Below are 21,660 nucleotides of genomic sequence, written 5' to 3'. Positions count from 1 at the left end.
TGCAGCTTGCAGCTCCATACTACACCAGCTGACCTACATGAAATGCTATCTTAAGAAGAAAAAGAAACAAAAGAGCATTTCTTTTTTTCGTAAGCTTTATTTTTATCACTCTTATCCACCACACATCGGGAAGCTGTCAACAGTGCATCGCACGCTGAGTCAGTTCACAACAAAACTGAACAAGGCAATTGTGTTTACAGGGGAGTCTTCAGCAGAAGTCCGCAATGCAGCTCGCTGAAACACAGTGCTCACACTTTAGAGGGAGGTGGAGATAAAGTCCTCTGCTATCAGCAAGAAAACAGACGTCTGAAGAGTGGTATGGAAATCAGAAATTTAGGGATTTGAAAAAAGAACACCTTGGTACTAAAACACATCTATCTACATTTATAGTCCCACTTAGTTCAAACAAACAACAAAAGCCCAACCATTCACAAGCAGTAAAACATCATGAAAAACAGAATCATGGCACCAAGAAGTGCCAAGACCAACATGCTACTGGAACATGGGGCAGACTGTCAGAGGCAGCTCCTCGCTGCGCACGGTCACGCTCCTGCCCTCTGAGGAGAAGGCAGCCCAGCGGGAGCCAACGCTCCTTAGAACTGGCTTTGGTTTAGGTGATCTTTCACATGTTTTTAACCAGACCTTCTACGCCCAAAACATGTTTGCAAGGGAAAGCAGTAGTAGGTTTTCATATTCAGAACCAATCACTCCAGTGCCAACATAGTTTCGAGTTCAGAAACCATGAAGAGGTATTGATAATAAAAGGAATTCCTAGGAGTGACAAGAAGATGGAAAAGATAGAGCCCTTTTTAGGAGGGGAAAAAAAGCGTTCTACCCCAGATCTAAAACTACTTAAAGGAGATTAAGGAATGTTAAAGTATTTTAAGATTTTTTTTCAAAAAAAAAGAAAGAAGAATGAAAAATAAATTGATGAAAAAGATGTGACAGTTTTATATTCTGCTAATTACAGACGTGAAGATTAAGGTTTTTAACATAATAATAAACAGTACTTACACTTCTTTTCACAAGGTGCTGTAACTCTGCAGTTAGTGCATACTAATGCCACCCATCCCCTGTGCAAAAGGAAGACACAGACGGCTGACCCTCAGTTTCCTTCTGAGTCTCAATTTGCAAGAATAGTAATAAAGCACAAATGCCCACGGCTGGAATTCAAATACTTTACAAAATTAGGACAAACTGAATATGGATATTTAATCTGGCCTCATAAACCCTGACAACAATCTGCTGGGGAACAAGGATGAGGAATGTGTCCGAAAGGCAATGTTTTCATGCTACAGGTAATAATCTAGATTTTTAGATTGTGAACTGTATGCGGAAGATTACTAACGCCAGTAAGGGAGTCACTTTCTTATTTTCCTCTATCCGTATTAATTAATCATTTTCTTCCTTACTCTTAACTCTGACAGCCTTCTGGTGACCCACCTTATAAAATAACATAGTAAAGGTAATTCAAGTAACTGAAGAGATTCTGAGAGGAGCTGACAGAGAAAAGGAAAGTGATTCCAACCACGGATCTTATTTATTTTAATTTTATGTGCATTGCTGTTTTTGCCTGCAAGTATGTCTGGGTGAGGGTGTTGGATTCCCGGGAACTGGAGTTAGACAGTTGTGAGCCACCATGTGGATGCTGGGAATTGAACCCAGGTCCTCTAGAAGAGCAGCCAGTGCTCTTAGCCCCAGCCATCTCTCCAGCCTCCAATGGAGGATCTTGAAGAATTACTAGAGGTATGCTCATTTATAATAGTGGCTGCAGGTGGTAGTAGCCTGTCTACACAAGTTGCTCAGTAAGAAACAAACAAAAAAGCAAACAATTCCAGTTTTCTTCTCAGAATGTAACTTGCTTTCATTATACAGAGAAGTAGAATAAAGCTGTCTTTTGCACAACAGAGATTAATGGTCACTCAGGCAAGTAAGAACATGTCTTATTGCCTTTTCATTAAAACACTAGGAACTCAGTTCACAAAACACACACCATCTTCAAAAGAGCCACCAATTTCTCTTCACATTGTTGTGACAGCTACCTAGTTTAATACTCAGGCAATTGTTTAGTGAGGTTCCCGGGAATGCCAGCCTTTAGAATGGTGTCAACAAACACAACTGCCTTGGTTATGACTCTCTGAAAGGCACAAATACAGCAAATTTAAAGCAATCATTCCTATAAGCAGCACAAGAAACAGGGAAAGTGCTGAGCTACAGATAATCAATAGTTTATCAGGATAGCAAAATTTGTGTAAACTTTTGTGTTTGTCTTATATCCTGAAAAATTCCCTTAATGACCACCTATAAAGTTTCCTACAAGAGTTGGGCGTGATGGTGCACACTGTGATAAGCAGCACTTGGGAGGCTGAGACAGGAAGATCCTGAGCTGGAGGCCAGTCTAGGCTACACTGTGAAACCCTGTCTCCAAAAAGCTGTTTATTTCTAAATGCTCCCTGGCATATATATATCCCTTTGACAGCTCTTTTCTTCTATAAAGTCATAGCAAAAATAGTCTAAATTGTTTACCTTCTTAAATATCTAGTACCTGCCAGCTGCTGGTCATGGTATGAAGCATTAGTCACCAGACAACTTCAGACATAGTGAACACCATCTTGGGGAGGACAAAAATCATGATCCATCCTGTGGTATCAGGTGAAGAAAGGATCAAAATTCATTACAAATGGGGTGGGGGCACTCTAAAAACTAAAATATCCAAGCTTCTCCATGATTAAGAATCTAAAATCTAAACACACCCAGATGAGCTCCACATGACCGAGACTCAAGATCAGGGTGTTCTTTGAGGAAGTTAGGACACCAGGTGGAAAGACTACAGACCCTACTCAAAAGAAGGGTGAAAGCTGAGCACCTCGAGAAACAGGATTTCTTTTGAGCTAGCAGTGACCAAGGACTGGTCTGTATGTGACCACAATTTACAAGAAATAGAGAGAGCTGGAGCAATGAGATTTGAGGCAAGAACACTAACAAATGGAAGGAGATCTCAGAATTAGATGTGCTGGAGAACTGACCTTTCCATCAACATGCAACACTGAGACACATCAAGTAGGAAGAGTTTTACACATACATAGTTTTTAAGTAAGCCAAGGAAAGTCTGGACTCACACGACTCAATCCACGTTATTCCAAGAAAAGGTGACAGTGTGGTCATCACCTGGAGCTTTTGCCCAGGTGAGGTTTAATATTCACCAGGAAACACAAGGCACTTGCTCCTATGAGCCAGTTACACATCCCACAGATGGAAAGTTATGGTGTGACCCTACCTGTACCCTAACTGGAAAAAGCCAGCCCGTGTCCTCTGAGCGAGAGTCTAGATAGACCACACGGCTACAAGTGTCTCCCTGACTGATGCCCTCACCCACTATGCTGTTCTAATTACCATCGGGTATGATGATGCTCATTCTCATAAACTGCTGAAAAATACAATGCTATGTACAATAGGCCTAAGAAGTCAGAGTGAGAACTACCAAAAATGATGACAAACTGTCAGCCACCTGCCTTTGATCAACAAATTCAAAAGAGCCATGAAACAGCTTCTAATGAAGAGTCTAACCTGCCTTTAAAGTTACTCCACAGCTGAAGCCCGTACTTGAGGGAAAGTCCAGTGTAATAAGACACCTGCAATTCTTCTGCACTTCTCTCTGTGAGGCAGCATGGTTGGTGGCAGGTTAATATATCTCAACACTCTTTAGCAGCTACAGATGAAAGAGAAGGCTGTGCTTCTCTCAATGAAAAGAGAGGCAGATGAGTAAAACTATATTAGTCATATGATTCTAAAAGCAGCCGTAAACTTAGCTCAGGAGACAGCAGAAAGGGAGATTTCCCAAAGATAGCTGCTGTGCCAATGGCTACAAAGAAAGGAGGGTATCCAGTGCTAATAAACCCCTTACTGAGGTGCCCAACACTACTATTCTCTTCTAAATATAGTATAAGAGTTTTTATCATGGCTACTAGCCACCTCCTCCAAATACTTCTAAAGAATGCAAAATTCCCCAGGGGCAATCAGTTCCTATGCCTTATCTGGGACAATGGTAGAGTAGTACCATGGAAGAACAAGGAAGGAAGTGGGAAGGCAAGAGGGAAGGAAGCACAAATACTAAAATAGGGAAAGAAAAACTACCTGAGATAAAATTTGCCCCCAGAGAAAGGTGCTAATATGAATCCTTGCCTCTTTACCTTGCCTGGTAAAAGAATTCTTCTAGGTTTTTAATAACTTCAAAGAATTAAGATTTCTGTGCATATATTTATTGTGAAAATTGCATCTTTTATAACATTTGGTCCTATTTAAGAAAGTCCTCATGGTATCAGAGGAGGGAGACTACGCAGCTGTCCTCTTTGGTAAATGGGCTAAGAACTAGCAAACAATGGTTTAAATCATAGTAGGGTAGCTTTTGTTTTCAATTTTGTGGCTTCAATATAAATTATTTAATTCAATACATTTACTTGGGCCCACCATTTACTTCCTTAGTTCCCTCAAAATCAAGTTAGCATCGTCTGCAGTAAGTCTACAGGGTCAAACACGACACACACCTAGGAGTACATTTGCACTACGAGGATCACAGAAGGCTGAGTGCAGAAATGTTAGCAGCATCGCCCGACAGAGCTTGGAAGCCTATCTGCAGTTTATTTGCAAGGATCTTTTTTATGAGACAGGGGAACATATGTCAACCATACTTGCTCTTCCAAAGAACTCACTTGTACCTCGTGACCACAGAAGCAGTCCCTGATGTAAATATTTATGCTCTAGGAAAGCATAGGACTTCACAGTACTGATTTCATGCTCTCTAATTCTGACTTGAAAACCACCCAATCAATTCTGGAAGAGCCTTCTATCTAAGGAACATATCAGGGACCATGATGTAAGACCATGACGTAATCCCCTTAAAACAAATTTAACTTCATAAGAGGGAGCTCTGAATAATTTGATTTTACTAACAAATGTTGGACAATGTATCTTTCAACAGGATAAAATAACTCATCCTTTAAAATGCAAATTGTAATGGAGCTTTCAGGAGCTTATATGGCTCGGACAAGAGAAAACTATATAAGCAGGCTGCAGTCAGGGAAAGAAACATGCTCTTTCCTAAGGAAAAACAAATAAATAAAACTCTCATTCAGGTAAGGAGATGGAAAATTCCAAACTGGTGTACAGTCTGTGGGTTATCCTGTGCTATCAGTGCTTTACTAAGTTACAGCTCTCAAGGCAATCTACTGCAGAATAAGAAGAAACCACGCTCACAATCCTCAAGCCACAGTCCATCTGTGCCCACAAACTCATGAGAACAGCGCCCTCTAATCAAGGACACATTAGATCACTACAGAGCTTTTAGGAACTGAGTTTTGATTCCTGTCTACTTACACCTAATAATACCCCAACCTTTCTTTACTCCGTTACAGTCAAAAGCCCTCCAGCTGCAGACAGAGGCAAAGGGGACAAGGGATGAGGCGGCAGGGCAGCAGGGAGGACACAGAGGAGGAAGGGTCCATAACTGCCTTCTTTGCACCTTTCTCTTTTCCCTTCACTGTACAACAAACTTTTTTCTGATCCACTCAATTTCCCATTACAGCAGAAAAAAAACTACATCTGAAGAAATTTTACAATTATCACAAGAGAGAGGTTCAGTACAAAACAGATGAGTTAATCTTGGGTCTAAAGTAGACCAAAGACTGGGATAATTTACATGTACAAAACCTTCTTTGTTCCAGTCACTCGGAAGAGTTTCAGTGTAACCCTGGTCTAGACTCCAGTTTGTTCTGCACTTTTTGTCATTTACATTCTATCAGTCAGACCAACTTTCGAGAAACCTGTATGTCACGTCTCACAAGTGTGAAACAGGCAGGAAGAAATGGTTACAGACTGTATTAGCTCACAAGACTCACACTATAAAGTACACTGACTCCAATTTCTCTATTCTTTCACACCTGCACACCCACTCAAGCACACATACTAGACATAAAAATTGTGCAAGATCAAGCATCAGCTTTCTATTGTAAAAGCCTTAATAGTAATTTAAAAAACGTTGATAGGCTCACTGCAGTTTCTTCAGAGGAATATTAAGTTCTACAGTACTCCCTTAGAAAAATTCACAACTCATTGTTAAGAACACGGTACGTAACTGCTGCTTGACAATGACTTAACATTATTAGAGCATCCAGTGCCAGCTAGAATAACAATGAGATACACCTGACAATACAAACAAATAATCTGTGATGTCACCAACCCTAACAAATTTGTTAATAATATTCACTATGACAAATTACTCATCATTGCTTCATCACCACATGAAATGACATCTTTTTAGGTTGCATACTAAAGAGCAGCACCTGCCCTACTGCACAAGTTAAGGGTGCCCACATGGGTGCTCTAACCCCCTCAATGTATAGCTGAGAGGTCTTGTCCTACTCAGTGCCAATGTTTGCAATGCAGTCACTGTTTGGGCAATGGCTGCACATTAGTAGGATTAAATAAATGTACAAGGTACCCTTTAAAATGGGTAAAGGGGTGCTCCTGCATTCAGCTGTGGAATATAATAATCCAAGAAATGGAAGAGGAGAACAGGAAACAGTCCTTAGGTTACTAATTAAAGCAAGGTTTGATACAGGTATCCCCTCTTGTAGGCACTCAGTGGGTAGAATGTAGCCACAACAAACTTTCCGTCAAACATCCTCCCAGTCAGCAATTTCTGAGCAGCTTTGGAATCCCCAGCGTTTGCGTACTCAACAAAGACCTGCGGGAGTCAGAGAGGCAGCATCACTTCACAGCAGTGAGTTCAGATTTACATCAGTACTTTAATGTCCACCCCGTTACACGACATATACAAACATTAACTAAGACCATGTGAGACACTGGTCCTCTAAGATCTTAACTGAGTTGGAAATTCATACTGCCTGGTATTTTACTGTACCTTTCTGGCATTTACACCAGTGTTTACCTGTGTATCACAGCTGCCTACAGTATTCAAGATAGAAATATCCCAGGTTTGTAGATGAGCAACAACAGACTACAAAATGCAGTCTAGGTGTTTTGTAGGCTCTATCAGGCAAGCATAAGTGTGCTGTGTATCAGTTTGCACAACAAAATCACAGAAATGCATTTCTCATACTATTTCCTATTATTAAATGACACAAATGTGTATCACTTGGGGATTTTGTTAAAATACAGATTTTGCTTCTATTAGTTCAAAGTACAGCTTCAATGTCTGTAATTTCTTTTAGAAATGAATTCTCTCTCTCTCTCTCTCTCTCTCTCTCTCTCTCTCTCTCTCTCTCTCTCTCTCTCTCTCTCTCTCTCTCTCTCTCTCTCTCTCTCTCTCTCTCTCTGTGTGTGTGTGTGTGTGCAAGTCAGAGGATAACTCTCAGGAGACAGTTCTCTCCTGCCACCTTATAGGACCTGCAATTGAACTTAGGCCATCTAGCCTACCCACAAAAACCTCTACCCCAAGTCATCCTACCTGCCTGTGTCTGCTTCATCACATTTCTTAACAAGCTCTGATGGCAATGCTGATAATCCACTGAGCACAACTTATAGTAGGTTAAAACACTTCCTTAGAACTCAGCTCAATTCATTAAATTCTTAAGAGCTATCAAAGACAAGTTAGGTGAAAAAGCATACGAGTTTTAGTGAAACTCAAAGGAGTAAGGAGTAGTAGATGACAGAGCCAGGTAAGGATGTAGAGCCCAGAGAGAAACTAACACCACAATAAAGAAAGCTACACTTGTAGAAGTACACGATGGGAAAATATCTGAACAAAGCTACTCGCAACTATGCCTGTCAAATATTTATACAAACTACAGACCGAAACTATAATAAAGAAGTTCAAACCCAGTGATTTCCTTTCCTGGAGCATCTGAATCCTTCCCAAAAGTAGAGATTGGAACAAGGAACCATGGACATTCTCTTTGCTGCCCTAAAGCAAAAGGGCAGGGAATGGGAATGATTTGGAACAACTTGTTCTCAGTTATCCTACACATCAGAAAATGAATTAGATTCAAGAACTGCCTTTCTGCTCTCTCTGTCACTTACTCATTATGTCAAGAATTACCATCTGGCGATGGTGGCGCACACCTTTAATTCCAGCACCCCAGAGGCAGAGGCAGGCAGATCTCTGTGAGTTCAGGGTCGGCTTGGTTTACAGAGTGAGTTCCAGGACAGGCTCCAAAGCTAAAGAGAAACCCTGTCTTGAAAAGAAAGAAAGAAGGAAGGCAGGGAGGGAGGGAGGGAGGGAGGGAGAGAGGGAGAGAGGGAGGGAAGAAGGGAAGAAGGAAAGAAAAAAGGAAGGAAAGAAGGAAAAAAGAAAGAAAGAAAGAAAAGAATGAAAGCAAGCAAGCAAGCAAACAAAGAAGAAATTCAGAGACTTTTGAAAGCAACGTGAAAATGGATCCTCACCTTCCAGTTAGTTTCAGACAGGGTTCCAAGTCACCCAAGCTGGGCTAAACAAATTTTATGTAGGAAGAAACCCTTCAACTTGTTTTTCTGCTTCTGCCTCTGCTACTCAAATGCTGGGATGATAGGCATGTGCCACCATGCCTAACTCTTCTATACACGTTCTGTGTTTTCAAACTAATTCACCTACAAATTCAGGCACATTCCCAGTTTTGACCTCTCCCTGCACAGGAACCCTTCTCTCATTAAATAAATTAATTAATTAAAAAAAGCCAAGTTCGCTTCCATGGAGTATAAAAAAAATTATAACAGAGTTCCATATGCATGCATATGTATACGCGTGTGTGTCTGTCTGTCTCTGTGTGCAAGTGCAGGCCTGAGGCTGAGGACAGGTGCCCTCAATCACTTTTCCACCTTTTCTTTTTAAATGACTTATTTCTCACTGTCTAACTAGAATGGATGACCAAAAAACCCCAGGGATTCTCCTGTCTCTGGTTCCTCAGTGCTGGAATTGTAGGTACATGACAACATACTTGGCTTTTACATTATTAGTGATGTAAATGGGTTTTCATGCTTGGACAACAAGACCTTTCCCCTCTGTGCCATATCCTCAGCCCCAATACCCAATTTTTTATGGAATATTTCTAGGTGACCTATGACTAGTCATTCCATCTCATGCGAGTATTCTGTTAAGCATGGTGTGTGTGTGTGTGTGTGTGTGTGTGTGTGTATTCGTATTTTTGAGACAGGGTTTCTCTGTAGCTTTGGTGCCTGTCCTGGAACTAGCTCTTGTAGACCAGGTTGGCCTCAAACTCACAAAGATCCTCCTGCCTCTGCCTCCCGATTGCTGGGATTAAAGGCGTGCACCACCACCACACGACTGATGTATAAATTTATACCTAAAGAATTTGGACCTCTGATAGAATTTTCTAAGTTTATATATATTGGAAAGTGAGAGGTGGTACTAATTTTGCTCCTTTAATATAACTATGTCTAAGGTATGCACTGCTCCTGAAGACAAAGCAAAGATTAACCAATAATAAAACAAGCCATATATATCGATGTCTCACTGGTCAAATTACTTGCCCTACAGCAGTAAAGGCTGGAGTCTGGATCCCAAGAACCCATGTAAAATGACAGGCAGCCATGCTGCTTTGTCTTAATTTCATCCTCAGAAGGCAGAGAGCCAGGAAATCCCTGGAATAAGCCAGTCCAACAAGACTAGCCATATTCGCAAGCTCTGGGTTTAACTGAGAGACCCTGCCACAATAAAGAGGAAAAGAAATGGGGAATGATTCCCAACATCAGACTTAGGCCTTCAAATGTACACACACACACGTACACAAACACACTCACACACACAAAAATGAAAATAAAAAGTTAGATAAAATGATACTTGTCAGCTATTCAGAGACCTTATTTCTAAAATATGTCATTAATTGAAATAAAAACATCTCCAATTGGCCAATGAGCTATAAGATAATATCTTCAATCAGCAGCATGGTGGTGGCATGTGCCTTTAATTCTAGCACTCAGGATGCTGGAACAGGAGGAATTGGTAGAGTACATAGTCAAGTGATGGCACCACTCTAGATGAACATCTCCAGTGGGAGGGTCAGGATAAGAAGGGCAGCCACTGCACAGAGGCAAGGGCTGCTGCTGCACAGCCTACACTCTGCAGGGCAGATCCCTCAAAGTGATATGCCTTGAATGTTAACAGCGAGTAGAATAGAAACCTGAAATATATTAGAGTAATGTTCTGTTTCTCCAAAAGTAAAAATAACATAAACAAAGCATTTGCATGTTCTTATCCTTTTTTCCATGTGATTTATTAGAGAGAGACCTTCTAATAAAAATGATGATCATAGTTTTCACCCAGACAACTGACTGAGGACGCATGGACCATCACAGGCTGGTCAAACCGAGACACGGCTCAGGCACGAGTCTCCACCCAGCAATGCTGGTTTTCTTTAAATGATCACTAATCACTTTTATTGCAGTCAGAACCTAATCCAACTGGTTTTTTAAGTGTACTTAATATGAACAAAATTGAACCAATTAGCTCTCTAATTAGACCTAATGGAAATGAACACACAATTCAGCTTGTGTCACTGTCTACAATGGCTCAAAAGTACATTTTTAAAAAACAGAGTTTAAATGACTACAAAATTAAATATACTGTAAAATTTCTAGATGGGTAAAAAGCCTAAGAAAGTAATTATAATCTATACTGAAAAGAAATTCTGTACACCTCCCACAGAACCCATCTAACACACAATTTTAATAGTCTCCAAATAATTCTGCAATTATAAAAAATGGCTTACTTGTCCTCTGCCAGGATTTTCCTTTGGAACAAGCAGAGACACCACTGGTCCATATTTCTGACACTCCTCTTTGACATCTTCTACAATATCTGGTGAGAGAACCGCACAACAGTAGGCCGGTGACTATGTGAGAACGCAGGGACACACAGCTGAGTAGTGGAACTATTTTCCTTACCTTAGGGGAAAAAAGCTTAAAATATATAAATTCAGAGCATTAACAATTTAATAGTCTATATTTAATGTTTTAAAATTCCCATCTGTCATTCTGTTTTTCCTGTTAAAGTCAACCAGCACCATGAAGTTACCACTGTATCTGCCAGTGTTATCAGTGTACACAAGCAAATAGAATTTTATGTAGTTTAAGGAACAATTTACACTTTAGTATTTCTTAAGTATATCTTTGTAGTTTTCTAGATTTTATATTTATTTTAACTTATTATTTAATTAGTTTATTTAAGTGCTTTAACTGCAGATATACACGTGCAACATGTGACTGCAGAGCCCCCGAGGACAAAGAGGGCATTGGATCCTCCAGAACTGGAGTTATAAGACCACTGTGAGCTGCCAAGTGACTGCTGATCCACCTCTCTGGACAGTTTTCCATATTATTAAATGAAATATTCTCATTTGGTTTTATGACTATGTACTTTAGGACAATTTACTATATTCAAGAAATTACCCAATGTCTCCCAACTGATGACTACTTAACTATTTCAAAACTTCTTGATATTGTAAACAATACTATTTACAATTCATTCCACTTCATTATTTCTTGCAGCTGGTATTCTAGAAATACCATTGCTAGGTCAAAACTGACATAAACTTGCAATGTTGTTACAATTATCAGGTTGTCTTTCCTAAGGGTCTAACATAAACTCTTTAAGCAGTGTAATCAAAAATTTGTTTTCCCATTCCCTATAGTTTTTGCTCTTTCTGTGCCCAGCAAAAAAGACATAGCAATCTGGATTGAACTGACGTAAACTCACTCCTTTCTACCGTAAATGTTTATTGGGTGCCTACTATACACTCTTCCAAGTGTGCTACAATCCAAGTCTTAACCACAGTCATCAAGCCTTTTAGGTATGTGCACACTGGCTACTGTTGCAATTTTAACTGTTTTCCAACAAGTAAGTTAAGATACAATCATGCCAAGCTGCTGCTCCCTGAACATGGCACACTTTCTACTTGATGTTACTTCTTCCTACCACTCACCTTTTAGGTAACTAATCATTGAGCTCAGCTGTAACCACTGCAGTGAAAGCCCTCACTGATCACTCAAGCTAGGCTGAGCACCCTTTTTCTGTTGTCATTTGTATGTGTTTCTCTTGCATTAAAAACAAGAAATAATCCCATGTGTCTGAATGAAAAGGCTGTTAAAAGGCGCACACACACACAGAGAGAGAGAGAGAGGGAGGGAGGGAGGGAGGGAGGGAGGGAGGGAGGGAGAGAGAGAGAGAGAGAGAGAGAGAGAGAGAGAGAAATGACAGCACAGAGGAGGGACAGAAAACAGATCAGAGACAATCTTATGGGTAAATATTAATTTGGTAAAATAAAATGTCAAGAGTCCCAATGACTTTAGGAATCTAAAAAGCACAAATATTTTAGACATTACAGAATTCAATGGCCTGTTTAAATTTTGTGTTTAGAAAAAAATAGAAGAATATTATGAATAAAATTCAGATTATACAGACATTGGTCATACTGTGTGTGTAAGAAACACTACAGTATAATTTGGGAAGCACTAACCTTCATATTCATCTTCGTTTTTAAGATAATCATCATCCAGCACATTGAGGAGTCTGAGCACTGGAGTTGGAAGCATCACCAGATCTTCAATGTGAGGGGCTGTGAAGGTTCATGACAGTATGGTTAAATGTAATAAACTGAGGAACTGATCAAGTAAGGAACCTGAGAATATATACAGATAATTGCCGAAAGACCAGGGAGGGGACATAATGACAGATACAACTTACCAAAAGGAATGCTGAAGAATGGGCTGCACAATGCCATCTCAGCAGGGATCCTTCTGCTTGGGTCATCGTGAAGCATGCTGAGACATAACAAAGTCATTATTATTACTGCCAAACCTTCTGAAAGTAAAGCTATCAGAAAAACAAAATAAAAACAAAACAAACTAGTGTTCATCTCAGCACCTCCTTTACTCTCGTGGATTACTGAATCATTCCCCCGTGCAGAATAGAAAGATCACCTGAGTAACAGTGCAATAAACCACGAGACATTTCTGACACAGTATCACGCTATGATTTAATGTTTCTGACTAAAAACTGAAACAGGAGAGTGACGCACATGCTACAGCACAGTGAGGCAGGGGCTGCACAAATGTTTATGATAGTACAATTAGCAAAAACAAAAACCAGAAGATAGTAGTGGGGTAACTGAATCTTGCCAAATCCTCCTAATCTTAAAACAATTTTATGTAAAAATTTACAGGCAATAATGCCGAAACAGACTATTGATAGTAGTAATACTCACACAGCATAGGCATTCATTTATAAGAAAGTAGAGAATAAACAAGTGTACAGATAATAAACAAAATAAGGCAGGAGAAGAAAACAATAAGACAAACAGACAGCACTGGGAAGTGCAGCAAGCCAATTTTAAAAAAGCAGATGAAACTAAAAGGGACTACTGCACTTATACCAGGTAAATAGAAACGAGTCTCTGGGAAATCCTAAGAGCTAGAGTAACCCAGAAACTAAGATTTCCTAAAATAAGCAGCCAAGACACTGTCATGGAAAATTCCAGTGAGAAAAAAATATTGGGAAAAGAATTCAAATGATTAAAATGGGGGAAGACAGGAAGACAGACAGAGGGAAAGTAAGATTTATTAGAACAAAACCAAGGAAGAAGAGTCAGATTGCAGGATAGGGAAAAAAACACACCTTTTCCCCTCTCGTCTGTGGCTATGAGACAATGTCTCACATGTAGTTTAAGGCAGCCTTAAACTACAGCTCTCCTGCCTCCACCTCCCGAACACTGGGATTACAGACATGCACCATCATGCCTGGCTTTCCTTTAACATTACATAAGAACAGCAGAATGACACTTATATAACTAGAAAGGCATCTTAATTGCTCTGCTTTGTTTGAGACAAGGTCTCACTACGTAGCTCTGGCAGGCCTGGAACTCTCTTTGTAGACCAGGCTGGCCTTGAACTCACAGAGATCCTCCTGCTACTGTCCAGGAATGCAGGGATTAAAGGCGTGCGCCACCTCATCTGGGTAAAATTCCTATCTCTAGGGGAGTTAACATCTACACTGATAGGCAAATCAGTAACACTAATATAAATTTAAAAAGGAAAAAAAAACATTGGTAAAGTCTGCAAAGCAAGTTATACTGTGTCTAACATACCTTTTGATAAGGTCTCTGAGGTGATAGGCTGGAATTGCGGCATTCACCACTGCTTTACTGGCAAATATATGATCAATAATAGCAGAACTGTTTGCCTAAAAGAGGGATAAAAGTCTTCCTTAGGTTATTCATCTCAGCTCGCATTTATTGAGCAGTAGCCATGTGGCACTATTCCATGAGCAACATGCGATACCTCTTCCAAGAACTTACAATCTTAATGGAGGAGACTGCATTACAGTGAATTTCTAGAGGCACTAATTAATACAATACCTGGCATTATTAACATCTTCAAAACTCAAGAAATCACACTGAGATGAAATTTTATGAATGACTGTAATAGGTGGGTCATAGTGCCTAATGATGAGTCTTTGTTAGTATTCAGGTGAAATAAACTGTCACTGAGAAAAAGGAGGAAGCATGAGAATGTTGCCTTTGTTACATTATCCACATTCCATTTGTAGACGACAGATAGCACTTGCTCCTTGAGTACTGTGATGGTTAATCTTCATTGCCAATTTAGAATCACTGAAGACACTGGTAAGGTATACTTCTTGGGTACACCTGATAGTGTATGTCCAGAGATTAACTGAAGGGAGAAGGCCTACACAGCATGTAGGTGCACTATCTCACGGGCTTGAGTACAGAATTAAGGAAAAAGGGAGACAGCCAACCAAGCACTAGAATGTCCCCTTCTCGGCTTCCTAGCCATCAGGATGCAAACTGCCCTGCCACATTGCTAAAATCTTCCTGACAGCATGGACCAATACCTCTGAAACTGTGATCCAAAATAAATATTTCCACTAGATATAAAAATGTAACTAACAATATGCAGCAAGTACTATACTAACTCAGAATGCAGAACTGTGTAAATAACAAACACTCAGACATCCACAATAACTAGGATCTACTGGTTACTTACCATGGACCACACACTATGCTGAAAAACGACACAACATTTCTTTTTTAGTTTTAGTACTCTTATAAGACATTACATCCATAGTCTTCTTACATTACAGGAAAGTAAAAGGTTTAATGAACCCAAATAACTTAGTAAGAGGTGAAAGTAATATATAGTTGAACTTCAGAATCTATGCTCACACAAGCTTGGCAATTTTGCCACTGCAGAAGGCGATAAAACAGATTATGACACTATACCTAGAGAGACATATATTTGAGATTCCATTAGTATATGTCATGCCTCCAAATTTCACACAGTTTGAGTGTGACTTATTTCTGATGTGCTCTGGGCCAACTAGATACAGTTTTAAGGGCCTGAACACAGTCTAAGCTAATTTAAATGACTGACCCATATTCAGATAGACACTAAAAAACACTTAGCTTGTTAGCTATTTGGAAATATCATTAATATAAAGAAAATAACATTGGTTTTATGTCCATACACAACATTTTTTGGGCCAATAATAAAATTAAGGTAATCCCACTAGAGAGTTAGTGTATTCATTCCAAGAATCACTAAACCAGAAATCAGTGACTAGGGTTTAGCACAAATGAAACTATACTATAATGGCCACCTACTATTTGTTATATGTTTGTTTGTTTATGGTTTTTCAAGACAGCATTTCTCTGTGTAGCCCTGACTGTCCTGGAACCTGTTCTGTAGACCGCTTGCCTCTGCCTCCTGGGTGCTAGGATTAAAGGTATGCACCAACACTGCCCGGCAGCTAGACATTTATTATTAAAATATTTAATCTCAAATACTTATTGCTTAAAACTAGATTTAATGATAATGTCAAAGTATTACATACAGAGATACTGAGAACATCATCATAATAAAACATCACAATACATCTGGAAAACTAATTAGGATGAATTCCTAACTTAGAGACATACAAAAGTTCATTTCAGCCAGGAGGTGGTGGTGCATGCCTTCGGGAGGCAGAGGCAGGTGGATCTCTGTGAGTTTGAGGCCAGCCTGTTCTGACAGGCTCCAAAAGCTACAGAGAAACCCTGTCTTGAAAAACAAAACAACAACAACAACAAAAAAAAAACAAAACAAACAAAAAAATTTCATCTCAATGTCTGAGATTTGGAATTTAAAACCATGCTCCCGCAGAAACAACAAAAGCAGTAATTGCTATACAATAATCATATAAGCTAACTAGATAGTGCAGAATGTGTAGCAGCCTATGGAACAGTAATAAATACAAAGTACTATGAAGCTATGGAAAGCGTCTAGAAAGAGGAGCTAGCACATGACCTGGAACCAGCTATATTACACAACTCTAGCAGCCAATAGGACTGTTCAGAAAAGTTAACAAGATTGTGCTATAAAGTACCTTTTAACTGTAAAGCATTTTTAAAAGATTATTATTTAAATTAATACCTATAATTTTGCTAGTAATACTTCTGAAGTTAAGATAACTAACTTGATCAACAAAGGAAATTTCTTTTTTGGTGGTGGAGGGATGTTCAAGACAAGGTTTAGAGCCCTAGCTGTCCTAGAACTAGCTCTGTAGACCAGGCTAGCTTCTAACTCACAGAGCTCCAACTGTCTCTGCCTCCCCAGTACTGGGACAAGAGGCGTGCGCCACCATGACCAGGGACTTTCTTCTGCCAGTTTGGGAAATGCGTCCTGGCGTTTCAGCCAGTGCTCGCTACACCAGGGCCTGGGTGAAGAGCGGTGAGGCCGCAAGGCCGGGGTCAGCGGAGCACAGGGAGAGGCCCGAAGTGTACAGAGAACATGACGGAGAGGAGGCAGTCAGATTCTCCGACTAAAACCAAAACATCATACAGCAAATTACTAAACTGAGGAAGCCCGCAAAGCAAAACCTTCGTGCAGTTTACCTTCCATTCCTGAGATCTGACTGTATGTTTCAGTTTCATTCCTGAGAACATTTCCAGTAAAATGACTCCGAGGCTCCACAGATCCACAGCTGAGGTACATTCTGTATCACTCTGCAGGCCAGCCTGGGCCAGGCAGTTTTGCAGTTCTGCTTCTGGAGCTCGATACCCGTCTGTCTGAATATACTTGACATCCTACGGAGACAGAGACACACTGCAGCTAAGAAGGCTCTCAGTTTCTGTCCTTCTCTGTCATTCTTCAAAGGCACAGCAGTGACCGACAAAACCAACACCATAAGCCTTAGTCCTCATCTACCACAATTCTTCAGCTCCTTTTAAGGGAGGTTAGCACAGAAAAGCTGCACGCATTCTATACAGTTGCTCAAAAAGGAGTTTTTTTTTTTAAAGACAGTTTCTTGCCTATTATGATAAAGACCCTCTGCAAAACCTTAATAAATCATAGAGAAATGGGGATTTGCCTGAATTGTCACATCTGCCATCAGTCATGGATAAGAGCCCCAACACCAAAGAAACAGGAACAGCAACCCGGCAACAACTCACCAAATGCTGACAGACCGAAAAGCTTTCTATGTGGGCTAAACATGCTTATTAATTTCTGAGCTTTCAGGAGACTTACTAACTCCTTCTACCTGACCCAAATTTATGCCCTTGTTTCACAGAGCATCACTGAAGTTCTTTTAATTTCTTAAAATTAAAAGAAGCACTGTGGTACTTTGCAAGTGTCCCTTCAGTCTCTAAACTGCCACTGTTATTAAAAACATTTGGCTTGGGTCATCAGAATTTAAACCATAACGAAGAAGAAAAGACTCTTACCTGATTGCCTTCTTTGAAGCTAAGCCCAAAGTCGATGAGCTTAAAGCACTCATTCTCCGCGCTCCACAGAATGTTTCGTGGTTTGAGGTCTGCGTGGACATAGCCCTCGTGGTGAAGGAAAGCAAGGGCCTCCAGAACATCTCTGGCACAATGCTGTATCATCCACATGGAGCAACCCTGGTGACTGGAATATAAAAGCAATTCCGAAACACTGACATCCAGGAGTTCAAGCAACAGACAGCGTGATGGCACATTTGGAGGTAAGTGTATGGTAAAGACTCCATATAAAGTCACTACGAAAAGAAAAAAATTACAGTACTTTACACATCAAATTCATAGTAACTCACTACCAAAGTAGTTAACTCCTCTATATAAAATCTAATTTTTATGTGTGTGCGCGCGTGTGAGACTGCGGTGAGAGCTACTATTATAGTGAAACAATGGAATTCCCCTCTAGCTAGACTTTATTCACCCCTCAAGAGCTAATCCAGTTGGTGGGGCGATGACGGTCTAAGGGCCTCGCCCTAGCCATGCTAAAGAGGTAGAGGTGTATTAGTCCTTTCACGAGATATTTATTTTCCCAGAATTCCTGCCCCTGGCCCAGTCTCTTGCAAAACAAACCACGCTTTTCTCAATCACGATCTTAAAGGGACCTCCAGGCCTTGTGGCTGTGTGACGACCCCATCTCCCTACCAGACACGCTGGCCTCCACACTGGCTCGCCACTGGCAACATGGCTTCTTCTTTTTTTTTTTTTTTTCATTTTCTCCTTAGAGCAGCTGCTGAGATTTCAGCTTGCCTTCCCTGGGGTTTTTCTTTTAAACTCCCAATGAAATTGTCCTCAAGCACTTCCCCCAGTGTCATGTGACCTCTGAGGCAGTATGCCCCCAAATCTCAAGCAACACTGGGAACCGACCTCAGGTCCTCTGCAAGAACAGCTGAGCTACTCTACCTCTTGCTCCCAGATGAGGATAACTTTGATCAGCAAGGAACCTCCACTATTTTCCAATGAGTAAATTCTTTGGACAGTGGGGTTATTTAAATAAAATAAAACACTGTATATGGCAGTAGTGGGTGAATATGCACTTAAGATGTCAAGAAAAAAATATTTAAAGTAAAAACCGTAATATTAAGTAACTCTTAAAAACAAATTGATTGGTTGGTTCATATCTTAAATAGTAAATAAATAAATCAAGACATTGCAGATAACATTTTAATGTAATCTCGCAGGGAATCAACAAGTAAGGAGGCTTGCAAAAAATTTTCCCTGACAAACATCAAGGTTAAGGTGATACTCCACTTAGCAAGCTTAACAAAACACTAGTATCAGAAAGATTTTCTGCCAACAAATAAGTATTATAAAAAGGTCTTCAATTTATACATGGATTCTGTATACCACGATGTATAACCAATACAAGCTTGCACTCTGAATATCTGAGTCACGAAAGTCTTACTAGAGCAAATGCAGAGCTCCTAAATTTCACTCTTTCACAACTTCTAGGTAATACTTTCTCTCCTCTCCCAAATCCACACTAAATATGTAGCATTTGAGTTGCTAGTATGTTATTAGCTGTCACTGATGTCATTGGATGCCACAGCCCTAGAATATTTTCCATTTTCTATTGGAAGGAAAAGACGCAAAAATTTCCACTCAAGACATGACAACCTAGCAAAGGAATGCCTTTCGCTGCCAAAGGCATTTATCTATGCTACTAAGCACAGGCTGAAAACCGAAGCAGACAGGACTTTACTAAGCACTGCTATGTGATAATCACCTCCACCATACCTCAGAGCGTTGCAAAGGAAAGGCGGAGGGAAAAGGGACCTGCATCGGGCAATAACCAGTGAGGCCCAATCCTCTCCTCCCACCTAAACGGACCAAGGGCCGGAGGGGCGAGCGCGGCGCTGAGGGCAGGTACGCTGGGAGCGGGACCGGGGCAAGAGTCGGGAGACGGCCACAATTACCGATGTTCCTGTGACCCTGCAACTGCTCCAGCGCTGCCCTCTCTTTGCGGAAACCATACTCCGCGGCCGACGCCGCAGCCCCGGTAGTTCCCGGAGGCAGGAACTGCTTGAGGGCTCCGGGGGGCGAGCCCGGGTTGCCGCAGCAGCGTACCCGATACACCGAGGCCGACGAGCCGCTGCCCAGGCGGCTCTGTACCTGCCACAGCCGCCCGAAGGCCTCCAGGAAGCGCGGCGGCTCGGCGCCCCAGGCGCAGCCGGACCCCGCCATGGTGCGGGCTGGGGTGAGGACACGCGAGCCGACACGACGCGCCAGGCAGGCCCGCGGCTCCCGCCGTCACATCCCCGCCCGGACCCGCCGCTCCGCAGGGAGGGGCTCGCAGAGCCCGTACCGACTCCCGGGACCTCAGGCCGCCATGACACCGGAAGCGGGAGTGCGCTCAGGCCGGAAGTCGGTGAAAAGCCAATCCTAGAGGCTAAAGGAGGCGGGCCTAGGAGGGGCGGGGCCTCCATGGAGCCGGGGAAGCTAATTTGTTTCGCAAAAAAATGACAGTGAGATACTAAACTTAATTATTTGTCCTAGGAGTGTAGTGCAGTAGTTGAGTGCTTGCCTAGCATACACAAGGAAGACCGTGGGTCCAGTACCCAGCAACACATACGTCAATATTTTTTGGTTTTATTTATTTTATTGTTAAAGATTTATTAGATTTGTATCTATATGTTTGTGTGTTTATGCGACATGTGTGCGAGAAGGCAGAAGATATCATCTCTGGTGCTGGAGATACAGATGTTTGTGAGCTGCCTTGTTTGGTTGATGGGAACTGAACCCCTATCCTTGGGAAGAACATTACATACTCTTAGTCACTGCATGGTCTGTACGGCTTTTTTTTTTTTTTTCCTCCGCGAGGCAGGGTTTTACTGTGTAACCCCGGCTGTCCTGGGGCTCACGCCGTAGACCAGGCTGGCCTCGAACTCACAAAGATCCACCCGCTTTGCCCTTCTGAGTCCTGGGACTAAAGGTGTGCGCCACCTGGCCTGCTTGCAATCTTATTTTTTCATTGCCTATTATTGCAAGCCCAGTACGACCTACCTGCTTGTTCCTCCGCCTGAAATCCATTATCACTATCTTCCTTTCTAATATACCCCTGATTTTTGTTTAGGACAGTGACATGCATAAAAGAAATACAAGTACTCCCTCCAAGCCGGCTTTGACCACGCCTACAGGTCTGGCCAATGACACCTTCCCAGGCAACTGCCAAGGAGCTGCTGGAAAGTTTTGCTTCACGTGTAAGTTGTGTTTTCTTCCCTGATGTTTCTTTTCTCCTGCTTAAAAAAATAAATAATTAAATAAATAAACATAAAGTTAAAGACAGATTAGTCACCTTGTGTCCATGCAGCAACTGAGAGAATGAAAGTCAGATACAAACATATTAATTGTATATAGACCTATTGTTACAAAGAAACCCAAAATACAGTGTCTTAAACAAGGAAACATTTCTTCTCTAAAGTAGGGTTCTGCCATTTTCCATGGGGCTTCTATCTCTGGGACCTATGCGTTTATTTTGCTTTTCAGTGTTTCATAGTTTGAGAATGGGGAAAGAAAGCAGAGAAGCACAAACCATATCCCATTAGCTAGTGCTTAGCTAGGCATACAGGCTGGAAAACCCAAGCATAATTTGATTACTAATGGAAGAAGAGGAGAATGGATGTTTAGAGGCAAAAGCAAGTCTACCTCACTCATGCCCCAGCAGAAATACAGAAGGCTTCTGGGTCCTTGACAGTGTTGTAGAAATCCATTCTGCTTCCCATAGCCAGTCTCCAGACATCTTGCTCTGTGTGTGTGTGTGTGTGTGTGTGTGTGTGTGTGTGTGTGTGTGTGTGTGTATAGGGGCTTGGGGGGGTCTATTGATTTAAGCCTCTTATTGTTTTAGCAATTTGACAGGTTTTTTAATGCAGGTAAATATGCACAG

General features: G+C 41.2%; 1 protein-coding gene across 4 annotated transcripts; it reads right to left on the bottom strand.

Annotated features, from left to right (window-relative positions):
- Positions 1-62: 62 nt before the first annotated feature.
- Uhmk1 (U2AF homology motif kinase 1) lies at positions 63-20,105 on the bottom strand. Of its 4 annotated transcripts, XM_038349056.2 has the most exons (9): positions 19,694-20,105; positions 17,730-18,022; positions 16,899-17,090; positions 14,094-14,188; positions 12,695-12,771; positions 12,468-12,566; positions 10,722-10,810; positions 1,015-1,073; positions 63-306 (listed from the first exon to the last, which is right to left on the bottom strand). In XM_038349056.2, the coding sequence occupies exons 1-8, from the start codon at positions 19,959-19,961 to the stop codon at positions 1,047-1,049; spliced, it is 1,140 nt and encodes a 379-aa protein (XP_038204984.1). In that variant the 5' UTR covers positions 19,962-20,105; the 3' UTR covers positions 63-306; positions 1,015-1,046. The 4 variants fall into 4 exon arrangements, with proteins under 4 accessions (XP_038204984.1, XP_038204983.1, XP_038204982.1 ...); XM_038349055.2 differs by having other exon boundaries at positions 63-1,073; XM_038349054.2 differs by lacking the exon at positions 1,015-1,073.
- Positions 20,106-21,660: the final 1,555 nt, after the last annotated feature.

This window comes from Arvicola amphibius, chromosome 12 (assembly GCF_903992535.2).
Source record: "Arvicola amphibius chromosome 12, mArvAmp1.2, whole genome shotgun sequence".
Lineage (NCBI taxonomy): Eukaryota > Metazoa > Chordata > Mammalia > Rodentia > Cricetidae > Arvicola > Arvicola amphibius.
This window is presented reverse-complemented; position numbering and strand designations above follow the sequence as displayed.

Excerpts from the sequence above, each read along its gene's own strand:
- Uhmk1 (XM_038349052.2), bottom strand. The coding sequence starts at position 19,961 with ATGGCGGGGTCCGGCTGCGCCTGGGGCGCCGAGCCGCCGCGCTTCCTG. Across the intron at positions 14,189-16,898 it reads TCAGATCTCAGGAATGGAAG|GCAAACAGTTCTGCTATTAT; the intron begins GTAAACTGCACG and ends TCCCTCTTTTAG. Across the intron at positions 10,811-12,467 it reads AAACGAAGATGAATATGAAG|ATATTGTAGAAGATGTCAAA; the intron begins GTTAGTGCTTCC and ends TTCTCTCACCAG.